General features: G+C 43.6%; 1 protein-coding gene across 1 annotated transcript in view; it reads right to left on the bottom strand.

Annotated features, from left to right (window-relative positions):
- The window catches only part of LOC135550804 (protein turtle homolog B-like), a 187,968-nt gene that overhangs the window by 15,162 nt on the left and 158,355 nt on the right, over positions 1-14,451 (bottom strand). Inside the window, exon 18 of the mRNA XM_064981929.1 lies at positions 209-1,888. Coding sequence (XP_064838001.1) covers positions 209-1,888 — 1,680 coding nt within the window. The remainder of the gene's footprint in view (positions 1-208; positions 1,889-14,451) is intronic.

The following is a 14,451-nucleotide window of genomic DNA, read 5'->3' on the forward strand; positions in this document are numbered from 1 at the left end:
ATATATTGATATTTCACTCTAAAAACTGACAGTTGTATGTAGTCCAACCCAAATTTTCCTGACAAGTGCATTTAGCTTTTAAAAGTAGAACCAAAATTGTCTTCAATGTAACTGCATTCAGAACTCAAGGTGCAACCTAACAAGTTAAAGCAATTGGTAATGGGGCAGATAACAAGTAAATCCCTCTCTGAAGGCCTAGTGCACCTACCCTGAAGCTGAAAACTGGGGTGGAGAGGGCTCGGACGGAAGGACCTCCTCCTCAGTTCTCCTCTGGGATGGTATCTGCCCAATGGGATCACTTGGGATCTGCCCAAACATGTTGCTGCTTTCCATGGGGGGTGATGGGGACTGAGACGGGTAGCTTGTGGCTGAGGTGGCAAAGGCCATGTGGGAGCGGAAGCTGGGACTTGCCCTCTTGCTAACCTGACCATGGGCGGGAGAGGAAGAGGGAGACGACCTCCGAGAGAAGCTGGCTGAAGAGGGGGGAAGCAGGGTGATCTCAGACATCTCTGGAGGTATGGAGGGCTGGACGAAGCTAGGACGGGGACGCGGTCGCACTAGAATCTCTGGGGAGCCCTCGTGGGAACTAAGTGGACTCTGGGTGAGGGGCGAGAGGCGGGAAGGTTGGAGGACCATCATGCTAGGCTCCATTCTACGAGCCTGCCTGGGGCTGAGCCGGGGGGTAGGCTCAAACCACCGGGTGTCCAGGCTACTGAATGTGCTAGGGCTGCCCATGAGGGCTGTTGGGTCGGGGTAAGGCAAAACCGGCACACCCATACTGTAGCTTATGTGTCTTAGCTTCCCTAGACTCTGAGCCTCTTGCATAGCTAAACACTTGACTGGAAGGCCCTGAGGCTTGACCTTGCTGGGAGACTTGCCTGGACAACTCTTTGAGACCTCCAGCTGCAGAACACTGGGATAGCAGGGCACCTGGAGAGAGGATGGCTGGAGAGCGCCAGGGGGAATAACATGGGGAGGAGGAAAGAAAGGTTCCCGGTGGAGATGCAAAGGTTGGTGGGGTGGGAAAATGAAGTGGGGCCTTTCCAGATTTGCAAAGGGGAAATCGGGTCTGTGCCTGATCTCCGGGGAGTGAGAGGAAGAGGTAAGCGTCAGGGGAAGGGGGCAGCTTGAGACGGCATAGTGATGAATATCTCCTTCCCCCATCTCCTCAGGGATGCAGTGCTGACCAAAGGGCCCTTCGGGGTGGTAAGGTGGTGATGACATGACAGAGCTCAGAGGGCTGGTGTCTACCATGTAGAAAGGGGGTGGAGGGTCGGGTTCCCCAGGGCTGCCAAGGTACCCATAGAAGTGATCGTGGCTCTGGGGGAAGGCTCTGTGGTGCAGGGAGCCTTGGATCTGCCCCGTGGCCTCAAACCGACTGCTCTCCATGATGGTCATACCTTCCATAGGTCTCTGAAAGCGGGGACTGTAGGCTGGTGGCTGCAGGTAAGACTCCTGGCTGGAGATGGGGGAGATTTGGTGAGGTCGAAGGGTTGCCATGACGGGGGGCATGGGCCCGGGATCATCGTTCTCCTCATCCGACTGGCGGAATTCGGGATAGCGGTCTGACTCTTCAACGAAGGGGAAGCCCTCAATTCGCCGGGGCTTGATGGAAATCATCTCCATGTCGCTGGGGTCCATGACGAAGCGTCCATCAGGGCCTCGGCTGATCAGCTCAATGGGCGTGGTTGCCTCCATTTCATACTTGGAGACGCTGTACTTTTTGCTCGTTATTGCTCGCTTGGTTTTCTTGTACAGGGAGAGTTCTTCCTTCTTCGCAGAACTCGGGGGGATCTTCTTCAGGCTCATGCTATGCCCGTCCTCAGAACACTCTGATGGTTGTCCCATGGAACGCATACTCTCCGGACTCACCTTACCAGAGGAGGACCTGAGAAACAATGGAAAGACAGAAGGCCAGTCAATGCCTGCTCACCTACCTCCTTTAACATGACTCAGCAAACAACCAAACTAAGCACCTCTGTCGATGCCCTTACTGCCAGGCAACATTTTAACTGGAAATTACGATGGAATAAATAAAATAAAGTCTCCAATCAGAGATGACACATGTATCCATAAAAAATGCTTTTTTTTAAAGAGCCAAGCTCTGACTATAAGTGTTTCTTATTTAGGTAACAAAATAAATATTGTCATAATTGTTTATCTGAATAAGTTTAGTTTGAGCCTGAAGTTTAAATGGGGATTACAGACACTGCTACGATGCGCAAATGATTTGATCTGACAAGGCAGTGATTGAATGTTGATTATGCTGATTATGAATAGAGGATGGAAATGGAGGGACCATGTGCAGCAGTAACTTAAGAGTTTTGGACTGCTCTCCTACGCAACATTATAAATAAATTGTTGAGTCATAGGTGCATGATCTTGGTATGGAGTCAGATGACCCACTGAGTAAAGTATATTTTATGTGCAGGGTTAAGTCTATGGTGTCTATTAACTTTCCATTTGCTCAACCGCATCACTTGGAACAGCTCAACAGGAGACTGTGCCGATTATAAATCATGTCTGCCTGTTAGTTTCTGATTGAGTAATATTTTCATTGTTCAGTCATGGTAGTGTAATTAATGTGAAGTCAGTCACATTAATTAAGTGTCTGTCAGTGGAATAGCAATGCTTAATGTGTGTGTTGTATCACCTGACATTTCCATTTACTTAGATTTTAATAAACCTCTTGATAGTCATTGCCTCTGGTTGGTTCTAACATGCCCCCCCCTCCCACACATTCCCATTGCCCAGACACGGCCATCTTGATGACTCAGGTGACCATCTTTTGCAGAGTGGGCATCTCTCCCTTTTCCCCTCCTTTTTTCTCGATAAGTCTTGTTATTACTCAAACTTCCCTGGACCACATACTCTCGAGCCTTGTTCTCACTATATTTATATGTGGTGTTGACATGCATGTTATTTGTATTTCAAATTGTGATTTGAATTTAAGAATATCCACTTAGAATACAGTTCATTCTAAGGTTCTCATTGTAGAAATTGGACTACGTGTTTGTTATTAGTTGTATGGGTTTTATTCATTAGGAAGATATTTGAAAGCCCATTTAGTCAAGAGAGTATTTATGTTATACCAAGAAATGAGGAACAACAAGCATTTTCCAGAAAAGAAAAGAGAAAAATCTGGACGATATGATAATACTTTATTCAGAGTACCAAAATACAATGTAAGGCTGAGGCTTTTCAGTCTCTCTATTTTGCTGAATCACTAAGGCCTAGCTGTGCTTGTGATGGCTGCGGTGGCAATGGAGGGGCTGAGTTTCTAAGGCAACTGACAGTCGAGGACCCGCATTGAAAAGCAATGACGTTCTCATTCTCTGCTACGTATGAGGCGCGTACGTTCTCTCTCCGCAGAAGGCACTGTCTGTCGTGGTGCAGAGTCTTCAAGTAGAGTGTGTGTGACACAGGCAAACACATCTGACGCCACTGGACGCAGAGCACAACCCACATTCAAGATTCTTCCAGCAAGCTATTCAATATCTACTACTCATGTGGTTCATAATATCTAAAACTATATCAACAAGTTGAATACATAGAAATAGCTATTACAAGCAATGCTATACACATACTTCAGTCTAGATAGAACTGTAATATGCTGGCTTGTTTGTTTCTATAAAAATCACTTTTCAATATAGTATGACATTTACTGAATGTGCCATTTTTCATGTTAAGATTGTCACCGCTCATATTATTACGAGACAAAGATGTATGAACACTGGTTATAGCATGACTTTTAGCAGTACAACAGATGAGGACAATAAACGTATGTAAAAGTGAGAACCTCATAAGGGTTCTCCTGGTCATATAGATTCACTGGTTTGATTACAACGCTGTAAAATTACAGGTGGTCACATATACAACATTATACTTCTAGTATGTTACTGTATGTACTGTATATAATGTGCCATGTGCTTTTATACAGTAACATGAGCACCATTTGGCACCAACACTGTATGTTTACCATTACACCAACTCACTCTACTAAACTTAACACTAAATACTCTTGACTTTTCAAGGAATCCAACAGAATAGCTGAGAAGAAAACAGCAAAGCATAGAAAATAGTAACTTCTGGAGAAAATAACATTGTGTTGAATTAACTACGTATCACATGAAATCAATTCACAAAGAAAATAAGAAAGGGTTTCATGTTTGGACAGGGTTAAGTCAAGCTCAGGTGTGCAGGGGCAGGTTCATCACAAAGAGATTCAGGGGCTGCTCGGCTGCAAACAATCTGGAAGGACACAAGGTATATTCAGCTAACACTTTTTGTGACATACCAACATGAGGGAGATTTCTACAGTATGCTGTCCATTCTAGCAAAAAAAAAAGGTGCTATTGTTATTGACAACAAAGTAACAGTGAAAAAACTTGCTTGTCTAAAGATAGGACAAACTCGTGAGAAACCACAGTGAAATTTGATGAGATTAAATATTTAGGTTGAAACTGACATAGAACAACTATGTATTGTGTGAATACGTTCTGCAGACAGCCACATTAACATTTCCAAAAGTAGAAAATTAATTCTGTAAAAATTAATTTTACTTTGGAAAGCCTTTGATGAAAGCTTGCATGCTTGTTATAATTTTATTTATTTCACCTTTATTTAACCAGGTAGGCAAGTTGAGAACAAGTTCTCATTTACAATTGCGACCTGGCCAAGATAAAGCAAAGCAGTTCGACACATACAACAACACAGAGATACACATGGAGTAAAACAAACATACAGCCAATAATACAGTAGAAAAATAAGTCTATATACAAAGTAAGCAAATTAGGTGAGATAAGGGAGGTAAAGGCAAAAAAAAAGCCATGGTGGCGAAGTAAATACAATATAGCAAGTAAAACACTGGAATGGTAGCTTTGCAGTGGAAGAATGTGCAAGGTAGAGATACAAATAATGGGGTGGAAAGTAGCTAAAAAAATACAGTAGGGGGAGAGGTAGTTGTTGGGGCTAAATTTTAGACGGGCTATGTAGTTCGTGCCAGTCATTTGCAGCAGAGAACTGGAAGGAGAGGCGGCCAAAGGAAGAATTGCTTTTGAGGGTGACCAGAGAGATATACCTGCTGGAGCGCGTGCTACAGGTGGGTGCTGCTATGGTGACCAGCGAGCTGAGATAAGGGGGACTTTACCTAGCAGGGTCTTGTAGATGACCTGGGGCCAGTGGGTTTGGCAACGAGTATGAAGCGAGGGCCAGCCAACGAGAGTGTACAGGTCACAGTGGTGGGTAGTATATGGGGCTTTGGTGAAAAAACGGATGGCACTGTGATAGACTGCATCCAATTCATTGAGTAGGGTATTGGAGGCTATTTTCTAAATGACATCGCCGAAGTCGAGGATCGGTAGGATGGTCAGTTTTACAAGGGTATGTTTGGCAGCATGAGTGAAGGATGCTTTGTTGTGAAATAGGAAGCCAATTCTACATTTAACTTTGGATTGGAGATGTTTGATGTGAGTCTGGAAGGAGAGTTCAGTCTAACCAGACACCTAGTTATTTGTAGTTGTCCACATATTCTAAGACAGAACCGTCCAGAGTAGTGATGCTGGACGGGCGGGCAGGTGCAGGCAGCAATCGGTGAAGAGCATGCATTTAGTTTAACTTGTATTTTAGAGCATTTGGAGGCCATGGAAGGAGAGTTGTATGGCATTGAAGCTCAGCTGGAGGGTTGTTAACACAGTGTCCAAAGAAGGGCCAAAAGTATACAGAATGATGTCGTCGGCGTAGAGGTGGATCAGAGACTCACCAGCAGCAAGAGCGACATCATTGATGTATACAGAGAAGAGAGTCGGTCCATACAGAGAAGAGAGAGTCGGCACCCCCATAGAGACTGCCAGAGGTCCGGACAACAGGCCCTCCGATCTGACACACTGAACTCTATCAGAGAAGTAGTTGGTGAACCAGGCGAGGCAATCATTTGAGAAACCACGGCTATCGAGTCTGCTGATGAGGATGTGGTGATTGACAGAGTCGAAAGCCTTGCCCAGGTCAATGAATACGGCTGCACAGTATTGTTTCTTATCGATGGCGGTTAAGATATCGTTTAGGACCTTGAGCGTGGCTGAAGTGCACCCATGACCAGCTCTGAAACCAGATTGCATAGCGAGAAGGTATGGTGGGATTCGAAATGGTCGGTAATCTGTTTGTTGACTTGGCTTTCGAAGACCTTAGAAAGGCAGTGTAGGATAGATAGGTCTGTAGCCGTTTGGATCAAGAGTGTCCCACCCCTTTGAAGATGGGGATGACCGCAGCTGCATTCCAATCTTTGGGAATCTCAGACGACACGAAAGAGAGGTTGAACAGGCTAGTAATAGGGGTGGCAACAATGTCGGCAGATCCTTTTAGAAAGATAGGGTCCAGATTGTCTAGCCCGGCTGATTTGTAGGGGTCCATATTTTGCAGCTCTTTCAGAACATCAGCTGACTGGATTTGGGAGAAGGAGAAATGGGGAAGGATTGGGCGAGTTGCTGTGGGGGGTGCAGTGCTGTTGACCGGGGTAGGGGTAGCCAGGTGGAAAGCATGGCCAGCCGTAGAAAAATGCTTATTGAAATTCTCAATTATAGTGGATTTATCGGTGGTGACAGTGTTTCCTATCCTCAGTGCAGTGAGCAGCTGGGAGGAGGTGTTCTTATTCTCCATGGACTTTACAGTGTCCCAGAACTTTTTTGAGTTTGTGTTGCAGGAAGCAAATTTCTGCTTGAAAAAGCTAGCCTTGGCTTTTCTAACTGCCTGTGTATATTGGTTTCTGGCTTCCCTGAAAAGTTGCATATCACGGGGGCTGTTCGATGCTAATGCAGAACGCCATTGGATGTTTTTGTGTTCTGGATGTCTGGAGAGAACCAAGGGCTATATCTGTTCCTGGTTCTAAATTTCTTGAATGGGGCATGCTTATTTAAGATGGTGAGGAAGGCATAAAAAAAAAAACAGGCATCCTCTACTGACGGGATGAGATGAATATCCTTCCAGGATATTCAGGAAAACAGCAGGTGTATTTAGAGGGCAAGTTGGTTAGGATGATATCAGAGGTGTATTTAGAGGGCAAGCTGGTTAGGATGATATCTATGAGGGTGCCCGTGTTTATGGCTTTGGGGTGGTACCTGGTAGGTTCATTGATCATTATAATACATTTATAATATGTCCATCTATGTAGGAAATGTAGGACATTTTCTTAAAAGTGACTCAAAATGGCTTATTTAGTAAGTATGATTATGAGAGTAATTATAAGATAATAATAAGGGGGCCATACATTCTTATGACAAGTCTTATGATGCATTCTAACAGCATAATGGATTACACCTGCACACTTCAAGTAAATTGTTACCGGAACTTTCAACCCACAGTTAAATTAAGAACTGAATGATGTTGACATTTTTATGGCAACGTATTTGCTATGTTTAAACCACAATCTGTAACTTTCATTCCCAGTCAAAAGTGCTGCCCATGCATGTACAGTCCCAGTCAAAAGTTAGGACACAACTACTCATTCAAGGGTTTTTCTATATTTTTACCATTTTATACATTGTAGAATAATAGTAAAGACATCAAGACTATGAAATAACACATATGGAATAATGTAGTAACCTAAAAAGTTTTATATTCATATTTGAGATTCTTCAAAGTAGTCACCATTGCCTTGCCCAGATGAGGTAGTCATGATGTAGTCACCCAGAATGCATTTCAATTAACAGGTGTTCCTTGTTAAAAGTTAATTTATGGAATTTCTTTCATTCTTAATGCGTTTGTGTCAATCAGTTGTGTTGTGACAAGGTAGGGGTGGTATATAGAAAAGAGCAGAGAAACGACAGTACATCATTATTTTAAGACATGAAGGTCAGTCAATACGGACAATTTCAACAACTTTGAAAGATTCTTCAAAAATCATCAAGCGCAATGATGAAACTGGTTCTCATGAGGACCACCATGCAGAGTTGTCTCTGCTGCAGAGGATAAGTTCATTAGAGTTACCAGCCTCAGAGTTCAAGTAACAGACACATCTCAACATCAACTGTTCAGAGGAGACTGTGTGAATCAGGCATTCATGGTCACATTTCTGCAAATAAACTACTACTGAAGGACACCAATAATAAGAAGAGACTTGCTTGGGCCAAGAAACACAAGCAATGGTCATTAGACTGGTGGAAATCTGTACCTTAGTCTGACGAGTCCAAATTTGAGATTTTTGGTTCCAACCGGCATGTCTTTGTGAGAAGCAGAGTAGGTGAACGGATGATCTCTGCATGTGTGGTTCCCACCGTGAAGCATGAAGGAGGAGGTGTGATGGTGCTTTGCTGGTGACACTGTCTGTGATTTATTTAGAATTCAAGGCACACTTAACCAGCATGGCTACCACAGCATTCTGCAGTGATACGCCATCCCATCTGCTTTGCGCTTAGTGGGACTGTCATTTGTTTTTCAACAGGACAATGACCCAACACACCTTCAGGCTGTGCAAGGGCTATTTGACCAAGAAGGAGAGTGATGGAGAGCTGCATCAGATGACCTGGCCTCCACAATCACCCGACCTCAACCCAATTGAGATGGTTTGGGATGAGTTGGACCGCAGTGAAGGAAAAGCAGCCAAAATGTGCTCAACTCCTCCAAGACTGTTGGAAAAGCATTCCAGGTGAAGCTGGTTGAGAGAATGCCAAGGCACACCTGTTAATTGAAATGCATTCCAGGTGACTTACCTCATGAAGCTGGTTGAGAGAATGCTAAGAGTGGTGAAAGCTATCATCAAGACAAAGGGTGGCTATTTGAAGAATCTCAAATATACCATTTTGATTTGTTTAACACTTTTTTGGTTACTACATGATACTACATAGTTTTGATGTCTTCGCTATTATTCTACAATGTAGAAAATAGTCAAAATAAAGAAAAACCCTTGACTGAGTAGGTGTGTCCAAAATTTTGACTGTATATGTAAACTGTGTGGGTGGGTCTTGACATATGTCACTGCCACAGAGTTATTTGCATTATGTGGTAACCTAACCTTCCCCCAAACTAAAGACTTCTAGGGGTGTTTTTGGAGTTGGATAGCCCAGACTTCAAATAACTGTGGGAGTAATTTGCACTTTTGATAGGGAAAGAAAGTTACATTTGCCCAAACTCCCCACACATTGTACACATTGATGCAGGGACAACAGGTTTGACTAGAAATTAAAGTAACAGATAATGGGGGCAGTAAAAGCAAATTGTCATAATTACTGAATAACTGTCGACTTCTGTTGAATATCAATCTCATTTGAAGTAGAAAAAAAGAGACTCCATTTTCCAATGGTCTCCCTAATGTAATCAATTAACCAAACCCATTGCTTTCCAGTTGTTGTACACCAGACCTGTTCCCTTTATATAGTCATCCCAAACTTAAAACACCATTGGTCTACCTGTGCTAGGTTTTAAACAGGTCAGACCAGAGCATGGGATGCTATGCCTGTGAGCTTCATGACAAGTGGCATTATGTTCCTCTAATGTTGCTGTTATATTCTCAGGAGGGAAGTTAGGGGGTGGGACGTGAGGAGAAGCAGCAGCAGCTGACCAATGAAACCCACGAGATGGGAAGAGAGAATACTGGGTGTGTAGGCCCAGTGGAAATCCTCAATGGGACAGTCGTCTGTCGATTCAAAGGAGAGTAAACAACCACACTGGAGTGGTTTCATCTTACATGTCCAGCATGGTGGTCAGCATCGGGGGCAATTGGTACCATTTCGGGAAAACTGAATACAATGGCCTCCTGTGCAATGTTGAATCAGACACTTGTGCTATTCATATACAGTGTGTGTACAAATCATTAAGAACACCTTCCTAATATTGAGTTGCACCCCCTTTAGCCCTCAGAACAGCCTCAATTCTTCTTCGGGGAATGAACTTAACAAGGTATCGTAAGTGTTTCACATGGATGCTGGCCCGTGTTGACTCCAATGCTTCCCACAGTTGTTTTAAGTGGACCGGATGTCCTTTGGGTGGTGGACCATTCTTGACACACGGGAAACTGTTGCATGCGAAAAACACAGCAGCATTCAAAGGCACATCAATATATGTTTTTAAAGAGCAAGTGTTCTTAATGTTTTGTACACTCAGTGTAATTCACTGTAGTTACACCACTTACTGTGGCTTAGTGGTTAGAGCGTTGGACTAGTAACCGGAAGGTTGCGAGTTCAAACCCCCGAGCTGACAAGGTACAAATCTGTCGTTCTGCCCCTGAACAGGCAGTTAACCCACTGTTCCCAGGCCGTCATTGAAAATAAGAATTTGTTCTTAACTGACTTGCCTGGTTAAATAAAGGTAAAATTAAAAAAATTATATGTCAATTTGAATTTGGAGCAGTCTGACCGCTAAAAATCCTTCTCAGTTCGCGGTGCTGTCACGCTACGTTTGCACGCACCTCGGGGAGACCATTAATAGTACTGGTCTGAATTGCTAGTTGGCCCAATTTGGGAAAATTTCTGAGATATCGGGATCTAGGGCTTTCGTCTTGATTCAGATGTATTTAAATTCAGCTCAACAGCTTTCTCAAAGGGCACTTTCTACCCACGTCACCCTCTGCTGGACATCTAAGACTATGACTATCTCCGTGGACCATAAAGCAAGTATGACTCCAGGTAGGTTGCTTAGTGTGTATCTTTTTACAGCTGTATCTATTCAATAATTCTGCATCTCCTGTGAGTGAACCGTGAAGGAGCTTAGGGCCCCAATTGCTTGAACCAGCATGTGACCGTGCAACTGTGCCCAGCACACGAAGCATGCGGCCAAGCCAGCCAGCAGCACACTGACTGAGGGGCGGGCTGAACAAGGTGCAGGTAGCCACACTCACTGAGGGCTGGAAGGCGGGGGCTGGTAGCTGCTGGCGTCTGGCCCCTCACAGTAGGGCTCTATGCCGGGCAATGGGCTAAGAGGAGTCCTGCGGTGGGAAATACAACAGAGACGGGAGAGGAGGAAGAAAAAGAGGGGAGAAGAGGGAGGAGGAGGAATGCTGTCAATGAGTCTCCAGAGCTTCCACATGTCCAAACAGAGAAAGAGAGAGAGAAAGAGAGTGAGGGATGATAGAGGAGAGACAGAGAGGAGGGAGGGAGAGAGAAAGAGATGGTCAGAGAAAAGGAGTGAGTGACAGAGGGTGTGTGGGTAGGGATAAAAAGATGGAGAGACAGGGAGACAGAGAGAGGGGGAGAAAGAGATACAGTCAGAGAAATGGGAAGAGAAACCTGGGGATAAGCTGATTCAGAGAAACAAGCAGAAAGCAAAAGGGAGGCAAGACAGAGAGAAAATGGAGGAGAGGAGATAGAAGCAAGAGCTAGAAACAGAGAGGAATAAAGAATACAGGGAGGAGCGAAAGACAAGAAGATATTTGTACAATGCACGTCTGACAAGCTCTCCATTTATTAGGCACAATGAGTCATTCAGCATACCATTAGACACCCATACATGCTAGGACTACATACTGAGTACTGTGGAAGTAATGCATTTCAGAGAGAACGGGGGTATCCCTCCGTCTGGCTTTGGTAGCAGTACCACACACACCCTTGTTCCTATGTCTTTTGGGAGACATTTCCAAACCTCCTTCACTTTCAACCCTAAACCAATTAGCAGTTAATAGTTCATATTGGTGGGATGGAGAATAAGTAAAGGAGTGTATATATTCATGTATATATACACACACACTGCTCAAAAAAATAAAGGGAACACTTAAACAACACAATGTAACTCCAAGTCAATCACACTTCTGTGAAATCAAACTGTCCACTTGGGAAGCAACACTGATTGACAATAAATTTCACATGCTGTTGTGCAAATGGAATAGACAACAGGTGGAAATTATAGGCAATTAGCAAGACACCCCCAATAAAGGAGTGGTTCTGCAGGTGGTGACCACAGACCATTTCTCAGTTCCTATGCTTCCTGGCTGATGTTTGTGTCACTTTTGAATGCTGGCGGTGCTTTCACTCTAGTGGTAGAATGAGACGGAGTCTACAACCCACACAAGTGGCTCAGGTAGTGCAGCTCATCCAGGATGGCACATCAATGCGAGCTGTGGCAAGAAGGTTTGGGGGTTGTGGTGGGGGTTGTGCTTACAGCCCAACACCGTGCAGGACGTTTGGAAAAAGTTTGAAATATCCAATTAATGTCGTTCCACTTCATGATTGTGTACCACTTGTTGTTGATTCTTCACAAAAAAAATACAGTTTTAAATCTTTATGTTTGAAGCCTGAAATGTGGCAAAAGGTCGCAAAGTTCAAGGGGGCCGAATACTTTCGCAAGGCACTGTATATATACACACAGTTGAAGTCGGAAGTTTACATACACCTTAGCCAAATACATTTAAACTCAGTTTTTCAAAATTCCTGACATTTAACCCTACTAAAAAAATTCCTTAGGTCAGTTCGGCTCACCACTTTATTTTAATTAAGAATGTGAAATGTAAGAATAATAGTAGAGAGAATGATTTATTGCAGCTTTTATTTCTTTCATCATTTTCCCAGTGGGTCAGAAGTTTACATACACTCAATTAGTATTTGGTAGCATAGCCTTTAAATTGTTTAACTTGGGTCAAACGTTTCCGGTAGCCTTCCACAAGCTTCCCACCTTAAGTTGGGTGAATTTTGGCCCATTCCTACTGACAGAGCTGGTGTAACTGAGTCAGGTTTGTAGGCCTCCTTGCTCGCACACGCTTTTTCAGTTCTGCCTACACATTTTCTATGGGATTGAGGTCAGGGCTTTGTGATGGCCACTCCAATACCTTGACTTTGTTGTCCTTAAGCCATTTTGCCACAACTTTGGAAGTATGCTTGGGGTCATTGTCCATTTGGAAGACCCATTTGCGACCAAGCTTTAACTTCCTGACTGATTACTTGAGATGTTGCTTCAATATATCCCCATAATGTTCCTGCCTCATGATGCCATCTATTGTGTGAAGTGCACCAGTCCCTCCTGCAGCAAAGCACCCCCACAACATGATGCTGCCACCCCCGTGCTTCATGTTGGGATGGTGTTCTTCGGCTTGCAAGCCTCTCCCTTTTTCCTCCAAACATAACAATGGTCATTATGGCCAAACAGTTCTAAGGCTAATCCAGGTGAGAAATTTCTCATACAACGCTGTGTTCTACTTCCTTCACAGAACAGCGCAAACTGGCCCTAACCAGAATAGAAAGAGAGGGAGGCCCCGGTGCACAACTGAGCAAGATGACAAGTACATTAGATTGTCTCGTTTGAGAAACAGACACCTCACAAGTCCTCAACTGGCAGCTTCATTAAATAGTACCCGCAAAACACCAGTCACAACGTCAACAGTGAAGAGGCAACTCTGCGATGCTGACCTTCAGTTGTGCACTGGGGCCTCCCACTCCTCTTTCTATTCTGGTTAGAGCCAGTTTGCGCTGTTCTGTGAAGGGAGTAGTACACTGCGTTGTACGAGATCATTAATTTCTTGGCAATATCTCACATGGAATAGCCTTCATTTCTCAGAACAAGAATGGACTGACCAGTTTCAGAAGAAAGTTCTGACCATTTTGAGCCTGGAAATCGAACCCACAAATGCTGATGCTCCAGATACTCAACTAGTCTAAAGAATCAAGTTTTATTGCTTCTTTAAATCAGTACAGCAGTTTTCAGCTGTGCTAAAATTAATTGCTAAAGGGTTTCTAATGATCAATTAGCCTTTTAAAAGTATAAACTTGGATTAGCTAACACAACGTTCCATTGGAACACAGGAGTGATGGTTGCTGATAATGGGCCTCTGTATGCCTATGTAGATATTCCTCTAAAAATCTGCCGTATCCAGCTACAATAGTTATTTACAACATTAACAATGTCTACACTGTATTTCTGATAAATTTGATGTTAATGGACAAAAAATAACTTTTCTTTCAAAAACAAGTACCTTTCTAAGTGACTGCAAACTTTTGAATGGTCGTGTGTGTGTATATATATATATATATATATATATATATATATATATATATATATACACACACACAGTACCAGTCAAAAGTTTGGACACACCTAGATATTCAGGGGCTTCTATATTTGTACTATTTTCTACATTGTGGAATAATAGTGAACACATCAAAACTATGAAATAACATATGAAATTGTCATGACGTTGGCCTCTTTGGGTATAGCAAGCCCCATCCCCCTCTCCTTGCCTCCCCCTTGCCTCCTTCAACTAGGCTGCTATGGTCAGAGAGATGTCGTAAATTCCTGAGGATCTCCTCATGGACACGCAGTATAGAGAGAGTAGATTTTCATGGAGAACAAAGGAAATCCTTACACCTCACAGAACTTGAGGTACGAACTAATTTCATGTTCCGGAGAAAGTATAAAAGATCGGTGAAGAATCCAGCTACGAACTGGTCCGTTTGTCACAACTTGGGGAAGCTCATGGGAGACGGTGTGGCCACATTACCATAACACTGTTTATATAATAGCCACAGATATGAGGTTTAC

Source organism: Oncorhynchus masou, chromosome 12 (genome assembly GCF_036934945.1).
Source record: "Oncorhynchus masou masou isolate Uvic2021 chromosome 12, UVic_Omas_1.1, whole genome shotgun sequence".
Classification (NCBI taxonomy): Eukaryota; Metazoa; Chordata; class Actinopteri; order Salmoniformes; family Salmonidae; genus Oncorhynchus; species Oncorhynchus masou.